Source organism: Musa acuminata, chromosome BXJ2-11 (assembly GCF_036884655.1).
Source record: "Musa acuminata AAA Group cultivar baxijiao chromosome BXJ2-11, Cavendish_Baxijiao_AAA, whole genome shotgun sequence".
NCBI classification, from domain to species: domain Eukaryota; kingdom Viridiplantae; phylum Streptophyta; class Magnoliopsida; order Zingiberales; family Musaceae; genus Musa; species Musa acuminata.
Genome location: NC_088348.1, coordinates 11,250,598 through 11,271,237, shown reverse-complemented (window position 1 = coordinate 11,271,237; position 20,640 = coordinate 11,250,598). Strand labels below are relative to the sequence as shown.

Here is a 20,640-nt window from a genome sequence, read left to right as displayed (position 1 = left end):
ACTTCCTAAAGTCTTTTCCTATGCAGAAATATACCATTAGTGACCATATGCAATAAAGAAGATTGTTGTTCACTTATAATCTACGTCTACATGTAATCAGACTCATTTATGACCCACACATCCAGAATACTGAGAAAAAGTTAACAAAACTCCAGTACCTCTTCACCTTGAGCATCATTCGTATATGTTGGTTTCCCTTCATCGTGGTGCCTCAAAGGTCCAACAGATGACACATGATGAGAAGGTAATCTTTCTGAACCAAAAGGTATGAAACGACAGAACTCTTCAAGCAAGTCATTGTCATCCTGAAATAGCACCATTACCTGAAGAACTAAATGATTTGAGAGATCTCCAGAAACAAAATTTGAAATTGTAACATAAATGGTATATGGCAAAAGCGAAAAACCTCTTCGAATACTTCATCGATGGACTTGTGCTCAGTCCAAATCATGCTCAGGGTATACAAAAAATACCTATACCTCTCGTCATTATTCGAGAAGCGATTCTGCAGGAAGGAAAAAAAATTGAGACTGCAGAAACAACTGATGCAAAAATAGGTAGTTGAGCACTTTTCAGAAAAGAAGGATAATGAATTACTCGCAGTTTGTAAACAAAAGCTAAGGCATCGTTATAGTTTGGCTTCTTTTCAAATGTCGAAGGCTCCATCCGGCGCCAGCACTTTGGCATGAAGTTGTCAAACCCGAGGATCAAGTCGGGATGCCCTTGAAGCAACGCTTTCACCCTTTTGAAACACTCAGCTGGATCGATTCTGCAATCAACACCAAAATGGAATATTGAAGATCAACAATAAACTGGTCATTTAAGTGGTAATTTTATAGAGAAGAAATAGCCCACAAAGCTAAACCTTTGAGAGCCCATATCCTTTATGGTCTTCAGGAATTCTTGATACTTGTCATCATCAAGGTTCTCCTTCAAAACCTCCAAGAACCACACAGCATCTTGGAATCGTATTTTCTGATCTCCATCACTGCCGCTTGCCATAGCCGCACTGTGGTTTCCCAAAAGGAAATACAATTTCGAATCAGAACCTCAAATTCCCAATGCACAATCAAAACCTAATCAAGAGGGCGAACAACGAGTGAGGGGGAAGCAAGAACTCACGGATCGTCTGCAGGCGATTCCACCCACTTCCGTTTACGGCATAGGGCGTCGGTGTCGTCCCCAGACCCTTCCATCCCTACCAACGAAGGGAAACGAAACGAAAACCGGAAGAAATCAACCGAAAGATCGGATTTCTTTTCTCTTTCCAAGATCTCAACCCTGTCTCAACTCTCAAACCACAAGAACCAGCCGACGACGTCAGGTCTCGATGGAACGTTGAGGAATCGGGGTTTCGGTGGGCGGTCGAAGAGAGGGATTTAAAGGAGGCGAAATTGCAACGCGTCGTTTGCGAGGCAGATTCATGAACGAGACACGGTTATGCATGGAAAGGGTTTAAGAGAAGGTTTCTTCGTGTTCTCGAACGGAGACGGGGATATGAAAGGCAATTACTCTTCGCGCGCGGGGTCGAGGGAGGTGACCGGTGCTTCACGATTCGTGCCCAGGACCTTGTTGAGATGCCTACAATCAATGCGTCAAGATTCGTGCAAGGAACTAACTGTTGAGATCCGCGCAAGAATAGATATGAGCGACTTACGGCGGTGGGTGGGAAGACCTTGGGTTAGTGCATCAAGATTCGCGCAAGAGTATTGTTGAGATCGGATTTTATCGGGTATCGGTTTAACTAATCCGCTTAAATCGATTAAAAAAACCCGATAATTAGGTTGGAGATGTTTTCACGTGGAAAAATAAATATATTTTTATATCTACATCTGTCAGACACACTTAAGTCATATCAAAGTATCAAATCTTAGATTGAGTTTAAGATAGATTGGAGTAGGAAAGAAGGAAAAAAAAAAAAGAGTTTTTCGGGAAATCGACCAGAAGAAAATAAATATTGAAGAAATAAAAATTTTGATGTTGATCAAAGATGACGAATCTCGAAGCAATACGGATTTAAACGGATCAAGTTAATTGAGAGCAAACCCGACCCGAGCTGCTGCGATCCCTAATATAGAATTTAAGGGGTCGACCCGCTTCCAGGCAGGAACTCACTTTTGGGTATGGGGCGGGATCGTCTCACTTCCGAACGCCATCGAAGCCCCGATTCCTCGTCTTCCTCATCGCCTTCGTCGTCGTCTTCCTCTCATGGCGAGAGCTCCGATAGGAGGAAAAGGAAGATCAAGAAGGAAAGGAGTAGATCCAGCCGTCACAAGGAGAGCCGCAGGCGCAAGAGTAGCAGGCACTCTCGCAGCAGCAAGGCCGATTCACGGACGCGAGAGAACGAGGAGGAGCGACGGGAAAGGAGGAGGCACAAGAGGAAGTCGGAGCGGAGGCGGCGGCTGAGTGGGAGGGAATATGACGATGATGAAGACGATGATTCTGATTATTCTCGCTCTTCATCCTCTTCTGGTGATGATCCTGAGCCTCGGTCGCTCAAACCTGAATCGATTGTTCGCCTTTTCCTACGGAAGTTCCCCAACGCCGCTGATGATCTGAAACAGGTTCTCTATTCATCGTCTTGACACAAATTAGGTTTATGCTCGTACAGTTTTCTCTGTTTAGGGATTTGTTCCATCTGCTCTCTCTCTAAAAAGAACCGTAAAGAAAATTCTAGAATTGTCAAAATTACTGTTGAGACCTCAAATGTTGCTGCCGCTCCCTTGTTGAGCTTGCGAAACTGACTGTAAACCAAAGGAAACCACGGAATTTTGATCCTCATGAACCTAACTATAAGGATCCAAACTAACTTTCCTTCAAGAACTTCTTTTCTGGCCAAGTTAAGCCTTATTCAGTTAGACTAATGTCAGTCTGATGTCACTGGAGACACTGGTCCAGGCTAAATACTGTCACTTCTCTAAACATTAGAGATATCCAATGGAGTCAATGGATACCGAATATTATGATACTTAACTTCTCACTTATTGTAACCAATCTGATGGCTGCTAGGGACATCTCTTTCATACATGTGGTTGAATAATTTGGGCTTTTTAAAGAGTGGCCTTATTATCAGGATTTTTTTATTACTTTTTGTAATGTTTGGAACTGTAGACCTTAGTCAGTGAAAGATGGTTCAAGTCTCAATACTCATTCATCGTTTATCATCAGCGTGAGGTCATTGTGGCAGGCATAGGCTTTATAAGTGGTATTACTGCTATCTTCAAACAGTGACTAGTATAATCTCTTGGTCGTTTCTTAGGCATGCACCTGTATATATTTATGCTGCTTAAAACTTGCATTTGAATGGAATTCTTGCTTATTGTAACATGGACTCCAATTTTGAAGGAAAATGAAGCTTCAAAAATTAGAAATTATCTTACTTCAATTGGATATCATGTCTAACATTTATTGATTTACATCTTGAATCCTAATTTCTTTTTCGCATTATATATATATATATATACATGTGTGTGTGTGTGTGTTTCTCTTTTCTCAACTGCTTTTCTAATATTTCTGTACCCCATTGTGGCAGCTTCTTCAAATGGTTGACAGTGGACAGGGTGTTGATGTTGGGGGAATTTCTGATAGGTCACTTGTGAGAATACTGAAGAAGCTTTTCCAGTCTCTAAGGCTCAAAAGAAATAATGGAGTTTATTTATTACCTCCAAAGGGTATTCCTACTTTAGACATTGTCGGTATGACATTATTGTCACATTTGAAAAGTAGAGACAATCTCTGTTCTATGTCTGAAGCATGTGATAGTCAACAACCTTCACTATCAGATCATATTCATAAGAAGGATAAAGCTGATAGTAATGATGCAAAATTGGATGAAGCACAAGAAAACCATGAATTACCTACTCCTGGAAGAAGAAGGTGATATGGGCTTCTATCGTTTGAAGGTTGTCCATCTTGAGATGGAGAACTTTGTTTCATTGCTTGAATTTTTCGGTTACCATCTTTGTTTTGCAGCTGTGCTATCATTCCTGTTATGTAGCCACTCAGAATGTTGTCTTTACTTTATCCTTTCTAATTGTGTTGGTTGAATTTACACCCACAAGTAATCACTCACTTTTTCTATGTAGGTTTGTAATGGACACTTAGAAGGGGAAACAATCCTTTTAAATAGTGACCTAAAATGGATTGTTTAAGACAACCAGATAATTAATTTAGTGGATCATGTTTTCCTACTCTATAATCATGTTAATTTTATAATACAACAAAACGTGATTAATAATGACAGTTGGTGTTACATTTTAGGCTCAATTTTGTAAACAATATTGATTCAATCTGGATCCAAGCTGCACCTTCTGCTGGATCAGCAATTGGCTTTCTCTAGGTCAAGTTCTGATTTCATAAGAGCTCACTTAGGATTTGGAATTTATACTCAATGTTTAATTTGATTTAACGATTCCTAATCATGAATTTGTGAACTGGCTACTATTTCTGTTGTTGTAGTCTAGATTGATCTTTCAACTGATCATCATAAATGTTGCTCTCTAAAGTATGGTAGAATCTAGTATCTTATGTCATGTAGCAGGGATGATCTTAGGTCAGTGCTATTTTATGTCTAGGAATCTCATTTTATTGTTGGAAAATGATATCTGTCAATTGCTTTCTTTACTCTAGTTTCCCTAGGAGTTTGGTGTTTGGTTGTTGTTGGGTACTAGACTTCGAATTTTCACATACTTGTAGACACTAAAAGAACTGTTATAGAGCTAAGGTATATGGGTAAGTCACTAACATGATTGATCTAATGCTTACATTGACATGTATGTACCTGGATGCATCACAATGACTCATGCTAGTAGCTTGATGGCATAGTATGTCCTGACTAACATGCATTTGAGTGCTCGGCTTGGTGAACCTTGGTAACTGCAATAAACAGAATATAGTTGATGTATGCAGGTAAGCCACTAGCATGGTTTGATCCTATGCTGGTCGCATGCTCACATTGATAAGCATGGACCTGGATGCAACAGTGTCTCATGCTAGTATCTTGATGGCATGGTATGTCCTAACTAACATGGATTTGAATGCTCGATAAGGTGAACCTTGGTAACTGCAATAAGCAAAATATGGCTGGTATAATCTTTTCTTCTCTCTCAAGACTGGGCAACTTCATGGTTGAGGAAACCGATGAGGAAGTTGTTGAGTTTATTTTTTCTAAGATAAGACTTATCCTATATCCATCATTTTATTATTTATAAGTTGGATATTATTTAAATGGTTTTAAGCTATACCCATGCTCCATACTTCTAGTGATGGCGGAGTACCTGCTCATGTTTTGTGTGCATATTTACTGTTCTGTAGTTAGCTCCACTTAGTTTATATTAGTTGTATATGTTTAGGTGTACTAGCTACCCATTTATTCTCATTCAATTGATGATTTGGTGTGAAGGGTTCTATTCTTGGGGAATAGTTAAATCAAGGGTTTGGATCTAGTACTAATTGTTCTAGTTGGTTGCTTATTTAAGTCTGAACTCCAACTTATTGTTGTGTCGGCATTTTCAATAAAACTGTTTTGGAATTTTTATGCCCAACCTCTTTAGAAAACTGTTCTAGATTTATAAAACAGATGTCTTAGATTGACATAAATGTTGGAGATCCCTTTACTTGCTTTTATATGGTATCATTTGGCTATTTTCATGCAAGCGAATTTTGGAAACAAGGATTTCCCATGCTGCTTCGCGTTGTCTCTCTTTTAGTATGCTGGCAAGATATCAGCACAATACAATTGTTCCTACATCATATTATTCCAATATGGATACTTGATATGATTATGGACGAGGAGCACATGAAAGAAATGTTACTTTCTGGATGCAACATGGCATGTATAAATTTATAATCTAGGATTAGTGTAGGGGGTACATGTCACAGGCATTTTACTAGTCCCTTTTTTGGAAAATTAGCTCACTTTTCTTGTGTGTGATAAATTGTAGTGAACGCTCTTTGGCAGGTTAATTGGACCTGAAATGCCATCTCATGAATTATTGGCTGCTGCTGCTGAACTGATGGAGGCAGAGAGTTTGCTAAGGTACTTGAACACAAGTTACTTCTGTTATGTTTGTGCCCAAGTTGGTCAGAATGTTTTTTGTTGTAGTATTTTAGTGAGTCTGTTTCTCATTTCATTGCCAATCTTGCACAATGGACAGCTAGTGCTTATTGAGCAAAGTGTGCATGTCAATTCAAGTTCTTTTAATACATTATAAAAATTTCCAGGGAAGCTCACCTGGAAATTGACAATGATATGCTTATTGGGCCTCCTCCACCTGCCATGGTTGCTGAAGCTGCATCTGCAAATGAAGCTGAGCGCTTTGAGGAGGTATGAGAAACTTCCTATCAATTTTCTTTATGAAGGTTCTCATTTATGAGTATGTTGAACTGATGTTCTTGAATGCTTCCACATTTCTTTTTGTGTTAATTTCCTCAATATAATAATTCTTTCACTTGTTTGTAGGTGATCTGTAATATTTCCTTTCATGTTACTTAACATAGAATAATCTGACTAGATATCATATGCTCTTCTGGTTCTCTGCTCCAATTATCCCAATGATACTTTTGTGGCATGTCCATAGCTTCCTCATCCTCTTTATGTTGGACAGTTGCTTTCCGCACTTGGGAGGATGTATTCTTTCTGCAATAACACTCATTAATATGATTTTCATCTAGTTGCACTCTCTTTAACTGGTTAGGACAGCACATTTTCTTTATGATTAATTTTCATTTTTTTTCTTCGCTGCATTTTTTTTTGTTGCTTTTATTTTGAACACAAAGTTTAAGTCGGTGTTATGGTCTAATTTAATTCATTGAAAAATGCCTCATGAAACTTCTATAACGTTACTTAGTTCCTTAACATCTGTTTTTGATAAAGAAAAGAACATCTTTCTTTGATAACTCTTAAATCTAGAGAGAAAGCAAAAAATTGACGCCATTTTGATAGGATTCTGTCTGGTATTTTCTGTTTTGAGGTGAGTTGGCCTCCTGCATATGAGAGAGAGAGAGAGAGAGAGGGAGGAATCATATCCTTGATCTTTTCCATCTTTTTTCTAATTCTGAGCAGTGATTTAAAAAGCGCTAGGCGCCAAAAGGCGCCAAGGTCCAAAAACGCCCGAGGCGCTAGGCGCTCGCCCGAGCGAAGCGAGGCGCTAAAATATAAAAATATATAATATAATTAATAAATATAATTATTTAAAATTTTAAATAAAAATATGCTATTAAATTAAAAAAATCTAAGATACAAAATCACAAAATTAATAACATTAAAATCAAAATAATATATTATTAATCTATTAATGAAAATTAATCATTTCAAAATTCAAATAAACTTAATATTAAGATTTAAGAGTATACTGAGCAGTCTGAGCTTGACGGAGAAAGGAAGCAGCGTCGGCAGCGGCGAGCGGCGGGGGGAAAAGGAAAGGGAGCGGGAGGCGCAAGTAGCGGGAGGGCTCGCGGGAGTCGCGAGCAGAGGGAGGGCTCGCGGCAGCTGGGAGGGCTCGCGGGAGGCGCGAGCAGCGGGAGTCGCGAGCAGAGGGAAGGCTCGCGGGAGGCGCGAGCAGCGGGAAGGCTCGCAGGAGGGCTCGCAGGAGACGCGAGCAGCGAGAGGGCTCGCGGGAGGGCTCGCAGGAGGCGCGAGCAGCGAGAGGGCTTACGGGAGGCGCGAGCAGCGACAGCGGCGAGCAGCGTCAGCGAGCGACGAGATCGCGATCGCGATCGAGAGCGGCAGCGGCAGCAGGTTAGTGTTGGGTTAGGGTTAGGGTTGGGGTTATATCGGTTTAGTTGGTTCGATTGAACCAACTAACAACCGAACCAGACCTAAAATTCTGGTTCGGTCGCCTTGGTTTACCCAAGCGCTCGCCCGAAGCGCCCAGCGCCTAGGCTCGGGCGAGCGCCCAGGCGGCGCCTGTTTGAAGCGCGCCGCCTGGGACATTAGCGAGGCGCTCGGGCCTCGCCTCGCCTCGCCCGAGCGCCTAGGCGAGCGCCCGAGCGCCTTTTGCAATCACTGATTCTGAGGAAGGTTGTCATGGTTTTCTTACATTCTGAGGAAGATTAAATTATTGCTGACAATAAGGAATCCTTTGCTCCCCTATGAAATCAATCTCCATGTCTTCAAATAGTGTAGACAATTGCTCTACAAAAATTACTTTCTGCTGTCCTTTGTCTTTTTTACTTGCTGGTGCTGAAATTGTTGATTTAGGAGTCAAATAAAGCTATTATGATGGTATTAAAACTCGAGGGCTGCTGGATCTTCAAGTCCTTGTTCCATGTAGTGCTTTCTAAGAGTCGAGTAGATGCTGGCAAAGTCTGAATTGAGCCGACCAATTGCTGGTCCAGTACTCGGTCACTGATCAATTTTCATCAGGCTGAAATTTTACTATGCTGTAGATTCTTCTCCATGATTATCTGCAAGTTGTTAGGGCCTCTAGAAAGCACTTCCTGATATGGAGAAGATGGCGAAATAGGCATTGGAGCTTGCTTTGTCAGTGTTGAAGTCATAAAGCACTCAATTATTAGAGATTTTGTCATGGGCATAGGATTGTGATGATCTTTACATGTCTCCAATCAATTCGCCTTCTATTCTTTCTATGTGCATGGTGATGCTTTTGATGTCTTCATAAATCCTCCTCAACATGCATGTCAGACCGTTGAGGGTATAGTTTTAACTCAAGTAGCTGCATATTACATTGCTGTTGTGGTTTTCACCGTCACTGTAATCACCTCACTCGAAAGCACAATGAAAGGATATACCCCTCCTATCAGAATTCTCCAATTCAAGAAGAATTGGTCTTCGAATAACTAATAAATTAGGAGGATATACTAATAAATTATGATATATATATATATATATATATATATATATATATATATATATATATATATATATATATATATATATATATATATATATATATATATGCTGTAGTAACGAAATAACCAACACCAAGGTAGCCTTTAGGGACCCTAATATGCCATGTATATTAAAAGAGGGTGGCTCAGTTCATGAGGCTCTGTATTGTTATGTAGCATGGTTTCAAATACTGTTCTGTAATCACTGGTAATGGACCATAAAACTTGATACTTTCCTTGTGTTGCTCCTATTTATTTTCCGTTAATGCCGAATAGGTCAGTATATTGCTATGTGTAGAGGTGCCATACCCATCCGAAAGGTTATTGAAACTGATATCGGACTGTTTATCAACAACTTGATATGTAGTAACCTATCTATTCCAGTATGCTATATATATATATATATATATATATATATATATATATATATATATATATATATATATATATAACTAAAATGAGAATTTGAAAAATCTTAAGGTCCCATAAAGTGTTTAGAATGCTCTAAATATTACTTTAATGGTTTAAAGTTTTCTCGACTCTGTCTATACCTTAAATAAGACTCAAAGATAGGAACATATAACTTGATTTATGGCTCTACAAATCTGAAATAGTATGGACGGAAAGATATCTGAAATTAACAGAAACTGAAAAGCCCTTGTCTAAGATGGGGGGCCCTTATTGAGGAGTGTTCAGGTTTCGGCCTCTCCATAACGAAAGTATTTTATAAATGAGCCTATTTAAAATAACCAATCCAAAATAGTTGGAATTTACGACTTTGTTGTTGTTATTGTCTATTTAAAATAATGTGTCCGTTGGTTGACTTTTCGTGGAATCTGTTAGTCATGCTTTGTCTCTATCTGAACTTGGATGAAATATCTAATGCTGATTTGTCTATTATGTAATCTATCTGTAAGTCCACTCTTTATGCTGCTATGAAACATATTACTTGTCTCTGAGTGCAAGGTCTCCGGCTGAGCTTTCAAGAATTTATACTTCAGCAACTGTTTAAACTTGTTTTGTTATTTGAAACAGTAGAAAGAAACGCATGGTCGTTGCCTTACGTTAAGATGTCCATTATTCTTGCTTGTACATTATCTTGTCCTAACTTATACACTTCAATGCTTGAACCTATAGAAAGTTCTTGTACGAAGCTGTGTTCCACCGTTCAGAATATTTTCATACTAATCTTATTGTGGGACAGAATGAATCATGTAGCTGCCTTGATTGTTTCGAAGAGTAGAAAAAATGTTGTTAACTTATTTGGTAGTTAGACAAGACCATGAGGTGCAGATTTTTGCCTGAAAATTTATCAGTTACATTGTGGACTTATTGTGGTGTCATGATTTTGTTGCTTGATTTGAAAACATTCAAGTTAGTAGTTTGTTAGGTGTCCAAAGGTAATTAGCTTATGGTGATGCGGAATTTGCATGCCTGCTATTTTAAGTCATGGGTAATGATTCCTATAATTATGGTGTATTATTCAGGTAGCTCGAATTGTTGGTGCTGATGTTGATAAACCATATGACATACTTGGTGTCAACTGGAAGATGTCCTCTGATAACATCAAGAAAAGGTGAGAAATGTTTTTTGCCATCCATTTTCTCTTTCATATGATAAGGTCAATATAATGGAATTTCTGTTATTATTTTAAGCTGTATATCATTTTTTTTAATCTACTGTAAGGAAACTTTATGAAAACAAAGAAAAGACTCTCTCTTGCATTCTGTGCTAAGGATACAAAATGATATCAGATGATGATGAGAAATATTTCTATCTACTCTTTAGTAAAAGTGAAGCTTAATCTGCCTTCTGAACAGTTACTCTTTTTACCAACATACATCCCAATTGGTTATGCTATTTTAAATCAGTGTCTGCCGTACCGAAGCATACCGCCCGTACGGGGCGGTACGTACCGGTCCGCAAGGTACTCGGTATGCGGACCACCCGATACCGCTACAGTGCTACAGTACTATACTGTAGCACTGCTACAGTATCGGTACATCAGGGTGTACCGCTCGGTACGCCCTGGTGTACCGCCCGGTACACCGGTACCGTACCGAGCCCGGGTCGAAACTCCGGTACGGTACGGTATGGCGGACCTTGCTTTAAATAGTTGAAAAGGTAATCATATTCTTTCTGTGGAGTATCTAATACATCTATTTTCTAGATACTGGAAGTTATCTCTCATGGTACACCCAGACAAATGCTCTCATCCTCAAGCACACCAAGCATTCGTGTTGTTGAACCAAGCCTTCAATGATCTACAAGATCCTGACAAGGTATTTCTAATGCATGAACATTGCACAATCACTTTTTTGCTTTATGTTTGTGCGAACAAAGGTGTGGGTGGGGAAGTGCTTCTCCGAAAAGCATCACCAAAGCTTATTTTGTATTGAAGAGGAAAGTCATATCCTTCTATTTCTTTTAGATTTGACAAATAGTTTGAAGGTGGAAATCTAATGCAAACACCCTGGTCATGCATATATGCATAAATGTAGGAAGATACAGATATAGATACATAAAAATAGGCATACATATGTATGTATATCTAATGTTAAAGTGTAAAAGTCTATACTGATTGTTCTTATTTAGAACCTCAATCATATTAACATTTTTATTGTGTTATCCATATGGTTTCTTACAAAATTTGTGTAACCATACTGATATTGCACTAATACACGTCTTGGGAGGAAGTTTTGGACTTCTAATTGAATTAATTCTGTGGCTGTAGAATTAATTAGGTGTTGGTATAGGTCATTGGATGCATGTATTGAAGAGGAAAGTCATATCCTTCTATTTCTTTTAGATTTGACAAATAGTTTGAAGGTGGAAATCTAATGCAAACACCCTGGTCATGCATATATGCATAAATGTAGGAAGATACAGATATAGATACATAAAAATAGGCATACATATGTATGTATATCTAATGTTAAAGTGTAAAAGTCTATACTGATTGTTCTTATTTAGAACCTCAATCATATTAACATTTTTATTGTGTTCTCCATATGGTTTCATACAAAATTTGTGAAACCATACTGATATTGCACTAATACACGTCTTGGGAGGAAGTTTTGGACTTCTAATTGAATTAATTCTGTGGCTGTAGAATTAATTAGGTGTTGTTATAGGTCATTGGATGCATGTATTGAAGAGGAAAGTCATATCCTTCTATTTCTTTTAGATTTGACAAATAGTTTGAAGGTGGAAATCTAATGCAAACACCCTGGTCATGCATATATGCATAAATGTAGGAAGATACAGATATAGATACATAAAAATAGGCATACATATGTATGTATATCTAATGTTAAAGTGTAAAAGTCTATACTGATTGTTCTTATTTAGAACCTCAATCATATTAACATTTTTATTGTGTTATCCATATGGTTTCTTACAAAATTTGTGTAACCATACTGATATTGCACTAATACACGTCTTGGGAGGAAGTTTTGGACTTCTAATTGAATTAATTCTGTGGCTGTAGAATTAATTAGGTGTTGGTATAGGTCATTGGATGCATGTATTGAAGAGGAAAGTCATATCCTTCTATTTCTTTTAGATTTGACAAATAGTTTGAAGGTGGAAATCTAATGCAAACACCCTGGTCATGCATATATGCATAAATGTAGGAAGATACAGATATAGATACATAAAAATAGGCATACATATGTATGTATATCTAATGTTAAAGTGTAAAAGTCTATACTGATTGTTCTTATTTAGAACCTTAATCATATTAACATTTTTATTGTGTTCTCCATATGGTTTCTTAAAAAATTTGTGAAACCATACTGATATTGCACTAATACACGTCTTGGGAGGAAGTTTTGGACTTCTAATTGAATTAATTCTGTGGCTGTAGAATTAATTAGGTGTTGTTATAGGTCATTGGATGCATGTATTGAAGAGGAAAGTCATATCCTTCTATTTCTTTTAGATTTGACAAATAGTTTGAAGGTGGAAATCTAATGCAAACACCCTGGTCATGCATATATGCATAAATGTAGGAAGATACAGATATAGATACATAAAAATAGGCATACATATGTATGTATATCTAATGTTAAAGTGTAAAAGTCTATACTGATTGTTCTTATTTAGAACCTCAATCATATTAACATTTTTATTGTGTTCTCCATATGGTTTCTTACAAAATTTGTGAAACCATACTGATATTGCACTAATACACGTCTTGGGAGGAAGTTTTGGACTTCTAATTGAATTAATTCTGTGGCTGTAGAATTAATTAGGTGTTGGTATAGGTCATTGGATGCATGTATTGAAGAGGAAAGTCATATCCTTCTATTTCTTTTAGATTTGACAAATAGTTTGAAGGTGGAAATCTAATGCAAACACCCTGGTCATGCATATATGCATAAATGTAGGAAGATACAGATATAGATACATAAAAATAGGCATACATATGTATGTATATCTAATGTTAAAGTGTAAAAGTCTATACTGATTGTTCTTATTTAGAACCTCAATCATATTAACATTTTTATTGTGTTATCCATATGGTTTCTTACAAAATTTGTGTAACCATACTGATATTGCACTAATACACGTCTTGGGAGGAAGTTTTGGACTTCTAATTGAATTAATTCTGTGGCTGTAGAATTAATTAGGTGTTGGTATAGGTCATTGGATGCATGTATTGAAGAGGAAAGTCATATCCTTCTATTTCTTTTAGATTTGACAAATAGTTTGAAGGTGGAAATCTAATGCAAACACCCTGGTCATGCATATATGCATAAATGTAGGAAGATACAGATATAGATACATAAAAATAGGCATACATATGTATGTATATCTAATGTTAAAGTGTAAAAGTCTATACTGATTGTTCTTATTTAGAACCTCAATCATATTAACATTTTTATTGTGTTATCCATATGGTTTCTTACAAAATTTGTGTAACCATACTGATATTGCACTAATACACGTCTTGGGAGGAAGTTTTGGACTTCTAATTGAATTAATTCTGTGGCTGTAGAATTAATTAGGTGTTGGTATAGGTCATTGGATGCATGTATTGAAGAGGAAAGTCATATCCTTCTATTTCTTTTAGATTTGACAAATAGTTTGAAGGTGGAAATCTAATGCAAACACCCTGGTCATGCATATATGCATAAATGTAGGAAGATACAGATATAGATACATAAAAATAGGCATACATATGTATGTATATCTAATGTTAAAGTGTAAAAGTCTATACTGATTGTTCTTATTTAGAACCTTAATCATATTAACATTTTTATTGTGTTCTCCATATGGTTTCTTAAAAAATTTGTGAAACCATACTGATATTGCACTAATACACGTCTTGGGAGGAAGTTTTGGACTTCTAATTGAATTAATTCTGTGGCTGTAGAATTAATTAGGTGTTGGTATAGGTCATTGGATGCATGTATTGAAGAGGAAAGTTATATCCTTCTATTTCTTTTAAATTTGACAAATAGTTTGAAGGTGGAAATCTAATGCAAACACCCTTGTCATGCATATATGCATAAATGTAGGAAGATACAGATATAGATACATAAAAACAGGCATACATATGTATGTATATCTAATGTTAAAGTGTAAAAGTCTATACTGATTGTTCTTATTTAGAACCTTATTCATATTAACATTTTTATTGTGTTCTCCATATGGTTTCTTAAAAAATTTGTGAAACCATACTGATATTGCACTAATACACGTCTTGGGAGGAAGTTTTGGACTTCTAATTGAATTAATTCTGTGGCTGTAGAATTAATTAGGTGTTGGTTTAGGTCATTGGATGCATGTATTGAAGAGGAAAGTCATATCCTTCTATTTCTTTTAGATTTGACACAAGGTCTGCCGTACCGAAGCATACCGCCCGTACCGGGCGGTACGTACCAGTCCGGCATGTTACCGGTACGCGGACCGCCCGCTACCGGGCGGTACGCCCCAAAAACCCCCGTATCGGGCGATACGAGGCAAAATCAGGCGGTAACGTTCGAAATTTCGACCGTTACCGCCCGGCACCACTCGGTACCACTCGGTAACAGTCGATTTCGACCGTTACCGTCCGACACCACTCGGTAACGGTCGAAATCAACCGTTACCACACAGTAGCAGTGCTACAGTGTTCCAACGGTCAATTTGACCGTTGGAACTTTTTCTCCTCCTATTTAAACCATTCTTCTCTCCCCTATTTCATTATACTCTCTTAAACTCTCTCTAAAAATTTCTTTTTCTCTCCTAAACTCTATAAAACAACGATTTGTGAATTTAATCAAGGCTAATTTGGGAAGATTAAGAGGAAGAACTTTCTAATCAAGAGATATGTATTCGTTTTTTTTAATTAGAGAGTAATTAAGACTATCCTAACTTTTCTAATCAAGAGGTATGTATTCGTTTTCTAATCAAGAAGTATGTATTTGTAACTTGACAACACTATCCTAACCTTTTTTTTCTAATTTTCAGATATTTTGGAGGGATAAATCAATAAAATCAGGTGTACCGCTCGGTACACCTCGGTATACCGGTCGGTACACCCGTACCGTACCATACCGAGCCTGGGTTGAAACTCCGGTATGGTACGGTATGGCGGACCTTGATTTGACAAATAGTTTGAAGGTGAAAATCTAATGCAAACACCCTGGTCATGCATATATGAATAAATGTAGGAAGATACAGATATAGATACATAAAAATAGGCATACATATGTATGTATATCTAATGTTAAAGTGTAAAAGTCTACTGATTGTTCTTATTTAGAACCTTAATCATATTAACATTTTTATTGTGTTCTCCATATGGTTTCTTACAAAATTTGTGAAACCATACTGATATTTCACTAATACACGTCTTGGGAGGAAGTTTTGGACTTCTAATTGAATTAATTCTGTGGCTGTAGAATTAATTAGGTGTTGGTATAGGTCATTGGATGCGTGTACAGACCTGCACATATGTGCCCTGTGTTGCAAAGGATGTAAAGTTTATATGCTAGATTATAAGCTAATGTTTGGCTTGTAGATGCTAGGAGGGTTTGGTTACAGAGCACTTGGTATATTAAATTCAGAAAGTACTTGACTAATTAATTCCCAATCTACGTAGTCAATGTTATTTCTAAGCATTATGTTCCTTGACTCTGTTCTTGACTTTCAATAATCAATTTCATCGCCCAAGAAGGAATATAGGTAGGGATGTGATACAAATATAGTAACAACCTGGAAATGTTTGCTAATTAACACTCGACCTGCAGATGCATCTCTATACCAGTAGAACAATGATATAATTTTTGTTATGAATTTTTGAACCTTCATCCTATGTAATTATGTAATTGCTTAGAACTCTGTGAAGGAGACAGTAGAAATTGTAGAGTGAGCATTATGGGCTAAAGTGAAGTTCTGAACAGGATTTTTTCATGACTTGCAGGATTTGTCATTGTAGGACTTGTGGTGGACACACTTGATATTTGTAAAATCTGGGAAATAGTTGGGTAGAACATATGTGCTATTTATTGTTTTTTAATCTTTAACTATTTAACGTAGTAGTAAGTATTCCCTTTAGATTTCTGTTGCAAGCTGCATTTGATTCCTAATGGATGGTATCCAGTATTCTATGAACATGATGTGTGTATAACTATCAAGAAATAATTTATGGATGGTATGTCCAGTCTCAGCAGGTGAATGAATTGCTTGCTATGTGACATTGACATGTGGACACAAGTGTGCCACTAAGAAAGAAAAAGAAGGAATGTGATAAAGGAAGAAATTATTGCCTTTGTCATCGGATTATTACATCTGGTGGATGGATCACAAATGTGACAGTGACAAGCAGATGCTAGCTTGTCACTGATAAAAGGAAAAAGGAATGTGAGAGGAAGGAATCAGAAGTTACGAGGGAAGATGGTCTTAATTTACTAAATATGGAGAGGAAGAGTAGACCTAAATTAGGAACGATGATTGTCCAACCATCTCTTTAAATAAAACTTGTATTCATTTGTTGGAATATCTTATTCCTATTTCATGAAACAGGGATTGTTTTTCTGGTCGACACAGGTTGACATATGCTGTGTTGGAAGGCACACTAGCATATTGAGTTATGCAGGCAGTGCCTAAACATGGCTAGGCTAAATTTTGGTATGTGATGGCTAGCACAGGAGTTCTCCTTAAAGCATGGCACATTGCCATTACATGATAGATGGTGGCATGTCCCATGCCATGGAACACAAATCTTGATTACGTCTAAGTTTTAAGTAGTTGATATCTCCTGAATATGATAATCTTGTTTTCTTTATTCTCTGTATTTCTTATTTAATGCTTATAGATATTAATTATTGTTAAACTCTATTAAGTGGAAATTGCAGTTCTGTTCTCATACCTTACACTAAAGTGCCGTTCAAGGAGCCTATGAGTTTTTTCATGTTTAGACATTCAACAAATATTTCTTATGAGTTGCAAGTTCATTAAGTTGCAGCCATTTGCTTGTTTTGCAGAGGAAAAACATTGATGAGAAAATTAAGCTTAAAGAGGAAGAAGAGAAAATGAAGGTATTTTTTTCAAGAGTAAATGCTTGTTGATTGTCATTTAACTTTTTCTCAGCTTGAACTCATAGAGCCTTTTTTTTCATTGTGGTGCCTGGTTGCATCATAGAGAAATTAATTTGCAGATGCTTGATCTTTCAACTTTTTAATAATGTAGAACATATGCAATCTTGCAATATGGTCCTGCAAAAGGATTGTTTCTCTTTTATTTATCGTGCATAATTTTGTAGGTGGAGTTGCAAGCACTTCGAGAAGCTGCACAATGGAGAAAGTTGCAAGGTAATTATTTGCTTTTTATTTTTGCTTTCTTGTTACTTTAGATACAGTATTAAAGTGTGATTATATATTCAAAAGATTTGTAATTGGTTAATATTTAACTGTCTAACCTGAATTTGTGATTTGACATTGCAGCTAATTTACCATGTTTTTCATTGTAGAATTGAAATTATTCACCTGCTTTTACCAATGAGGCCCTAGATGAGCAACCACGCCATGTTTTTAGATTCTCCCTTTCTCTGAGCCTTAGTTTGTCTTTGCAGGCACATTTATTTTTAAAATTCAATTTGAGTCAACCAGATGGAGACTTGGAGAGGACAACATTTGTTGGTCCTAATTACTATAATGAACTTTAATCACATGGGATTTCACCCTACAGATTATTTTTTGCTTATTCAGTCTTGCAACAATTCTAAAAAAAAAGTCTTGCAACAGTTATAATCCATATTTGTGTAGTTGTTACCTCTTCAAAAGCTCACAGCAGCAGGCATTATGGCCTTGACATGGAACATGAACTCAAAGATGGTCTATATTTGCAGGTATATCCATTGACGGTGATGATGAGCTCCTTGCAATGCCAAAAGAGGCACCAAAGAGGGATGAGTGGATGACAACATTACCTCCCGAAAGAAAAGTAAGGATCTTTTTCGTTGTTATCCCAAATGATTTTGGTGTTTTAATCATCTTCATGAATAAATAACTTATTTTTATATTATTCAACAGCCAGGAATGAGTATGCAATCAACTTCATTCAGTAGAACCACGAAAGAAGGCCGAGGTGATACTAGCATTTGGACTGACAGCCCCCTTGACAAGGCACAACAAGCAAAGCAGAAGTATGCCATTACTAATCGTGTGCTTGTTTGATCATATTTTTAGTTTTGATATATTTTCTCCTTTCTAAATGGAATATTATCACAGTATCACATAACTTGCATGAGTTGACATGTCACATGCCTATAAATTTCTTGCATGGAATATGCCGAATAAAGATAAATGGTAGAGCAATCCTCAATTATGAGTTCTAATAATTCATTTTTAATGGCAGATGTGTGATTGGGTATCAATGGCAACTTATAATCTCTATTACGTTGGGAATATATGTTAATAATACAAGTAATTTGTTCTTCTAAATTGTCCTAGATATAATTTTAGGGAAGGGTTGTCTTGCTGTCAGCATGGGTAGACATGCGCCAAGTTGTACTGGACATGTCACCACATGGTCAAGCCTGTGTTGGCCGTCACAGGTGGCTTGCCAATTGGCAAGACCTGGTATGTACTGTGCTTAAAGGTATTTGCATGTCTATGTATTGTGCTAGAAAGATATTGGCGCACATACCCAGTGACACAAACTTCAGTCCTTGGTTATAATTGTTGCATTCACAAATGTAAGTTGGTCTTCATTTTTCCAGAACTTGTATCTTTATTTCAAAATATGCATTTGCATTTCATTCATCTACTGTACATTATAGAGGTTGTAATAGTTAATAAATATTATGAAGGATGACAGCAAGGATCATGATGGTCAGATGAATGGCAGTGGTTGAGAGGGATTGTAGGATGAGCAATAGTAAGCGAATGGTCTCGTTAAAGTGGGGTGGTGGGATGGGCAGTAGTGGTTTGTAGCAGAGGTGATGGTTAAGAGGATGTGGTTGGGAAGAGTGACAAGAAAGGTGTTGGTATGATCATGATGGGTAAGGTGGTGGCAGTAGTTGAGAGTGACAATGGTAATGGCAGATGACTATGGCAAATGGGGGTGATCAAAATAAGATGGTTGGAGTTGTTATTCATGAGTTGCAATTAGCATGTAATTCATGTGTGAAGAGTTTAGTTGCACGTGCAAACACAGTACAGGGTTTAAATTGCAATTGCGAATGCACTTTGTAAATGGATGCAGACAATAAAAACCTAAATTTTGCTAAAATGCTTACATTTGCAATTGCGGCATTTCCATATGAATGTGGTGAACTTTGGTTCTGTAAATTGCTTGTATGTTTGCAGTTTTCTGTATTCTTTTTACTAGAACTTGTTACTTTTTTTGTGTATCTCTGTGCATGTGTGTGTGAGGGTGTCTTCTAGTTTCTAATTGCTGGTGATGTTATTTGCTGCAGTTATTTGGAAGCATATAATAAAGCTAAGGCTCTTGGTGACGTAGAGGATGAAAGGAAAAGAATGAGTAGGGATGCTGAACTAGTTGACAAATATAATGCTTCTAAACGCTCGGTATCACTGGTGCAAAAGCACCGAGAGGAGAGTTCTCGTCCAAGGAAGAAAGTGAAGCAGCCTGAGAAAGAAGAATGGGAGGGTATGCACCCTTGGAAACCTTGGGACCGTGAGAAAGATTTGACAGCTGGTCGGAAAAAGGTCAACTTTGATTCTGAGAACATGGCACAAGGGTTGGCTTCTCGCTTTTCATCTGGAAATATTCAGAGGAATTTCCTGTAAGCAAGATGTTATGGTGATTGTTTGGATCAATATTGTTCTGTGAGGTCTCTGCTGAATGACGAAGCTTTGCTTGGTCTCAAGGCATCTGGGATTTGATGGTCAAAAGCGGATGAAAGTAGGAGGAATCCATTTCTCTAAATGGTATTTGTTAGGAAACGATCACGAAATCCTCCCAGATTCAGATCCATCTTGCTAGGTGATGTGAAGTAAAGATGGATGTAAAATGACACTTAAATGATCACAGCAGATGTTCTAGTTTTTCATCTTCCATATAGGTTGGTCGTGATCTTCTCTGTACCGCATTTTATATTCAATTTGTAGTGAAACAAATCCTGTAAGTATGAACTATCCGCTGGTACTTAAAAAAAAGGTTTACGTGCACCTGGTTTGGTTCGAGGGAATGGTTTGCAGCCATGGATGTTCATCCTTCCAGTGCAAGCTTTAATTTGTTCTGGTTTCTATTTTGTGCCAAAGTCAGTGCAGTCAGATTCACACCCACTTGCTCTATAGCCAGTGTTAATGTAAACTTATAACTCAAAGAGAT

At 37.3% G+C, this 20,640-nt stretch overlaps 1 protein-coding gene across 2 annotated transcripts; it reads left to right on the top strand.

Moving 5' to 3' along the window:
* Window positions 1-2,099: 2,099 nt before the first annotated feature.
* LOC135628019 (uncharacterized) lies at window positions 2,100-20,477 on the top strand. 2 transcript variants are annotated; one of them, XM_065134549.1, is made up of 12 exons: window positions 2,100-2,564; window positions 3,533-3,695; window positions 3,783-3,876; window positions 5,960-6,037; window positions 6,223-6,325; window positions 10,338-10,426; window positions 11,021-11,132; window positions 17,328-17,381; window positions 17,606-17,654; window positions 18,191-18,285; window positions 18,375-18,487; window positions 19,763-20,477. In XM_065134549.1, the coding sequence occupies exons 1-12, from the start codon at window positions 2,124-2,126 to the stop codon at window positions 20,094-20,096; spliced, it is 1,725 nt and encodes a 574-aa protein (XP_064990621.1). In that variant the 5' UTR covers window positions 2,100-2,123; the 3' UTR covers window positions 20,097-20,477. The 2 variants fall into 2 exon arrangements, with proteins under 2 accessions (XP_064990621.1, XP_064990620.1); XM_065134548.1 differs by having other exon boundaries at window positions 3,533-3,876.
* The last annotated feature ends 163 nt before the right edge of the window (window positions 20,478-20,640 follow it).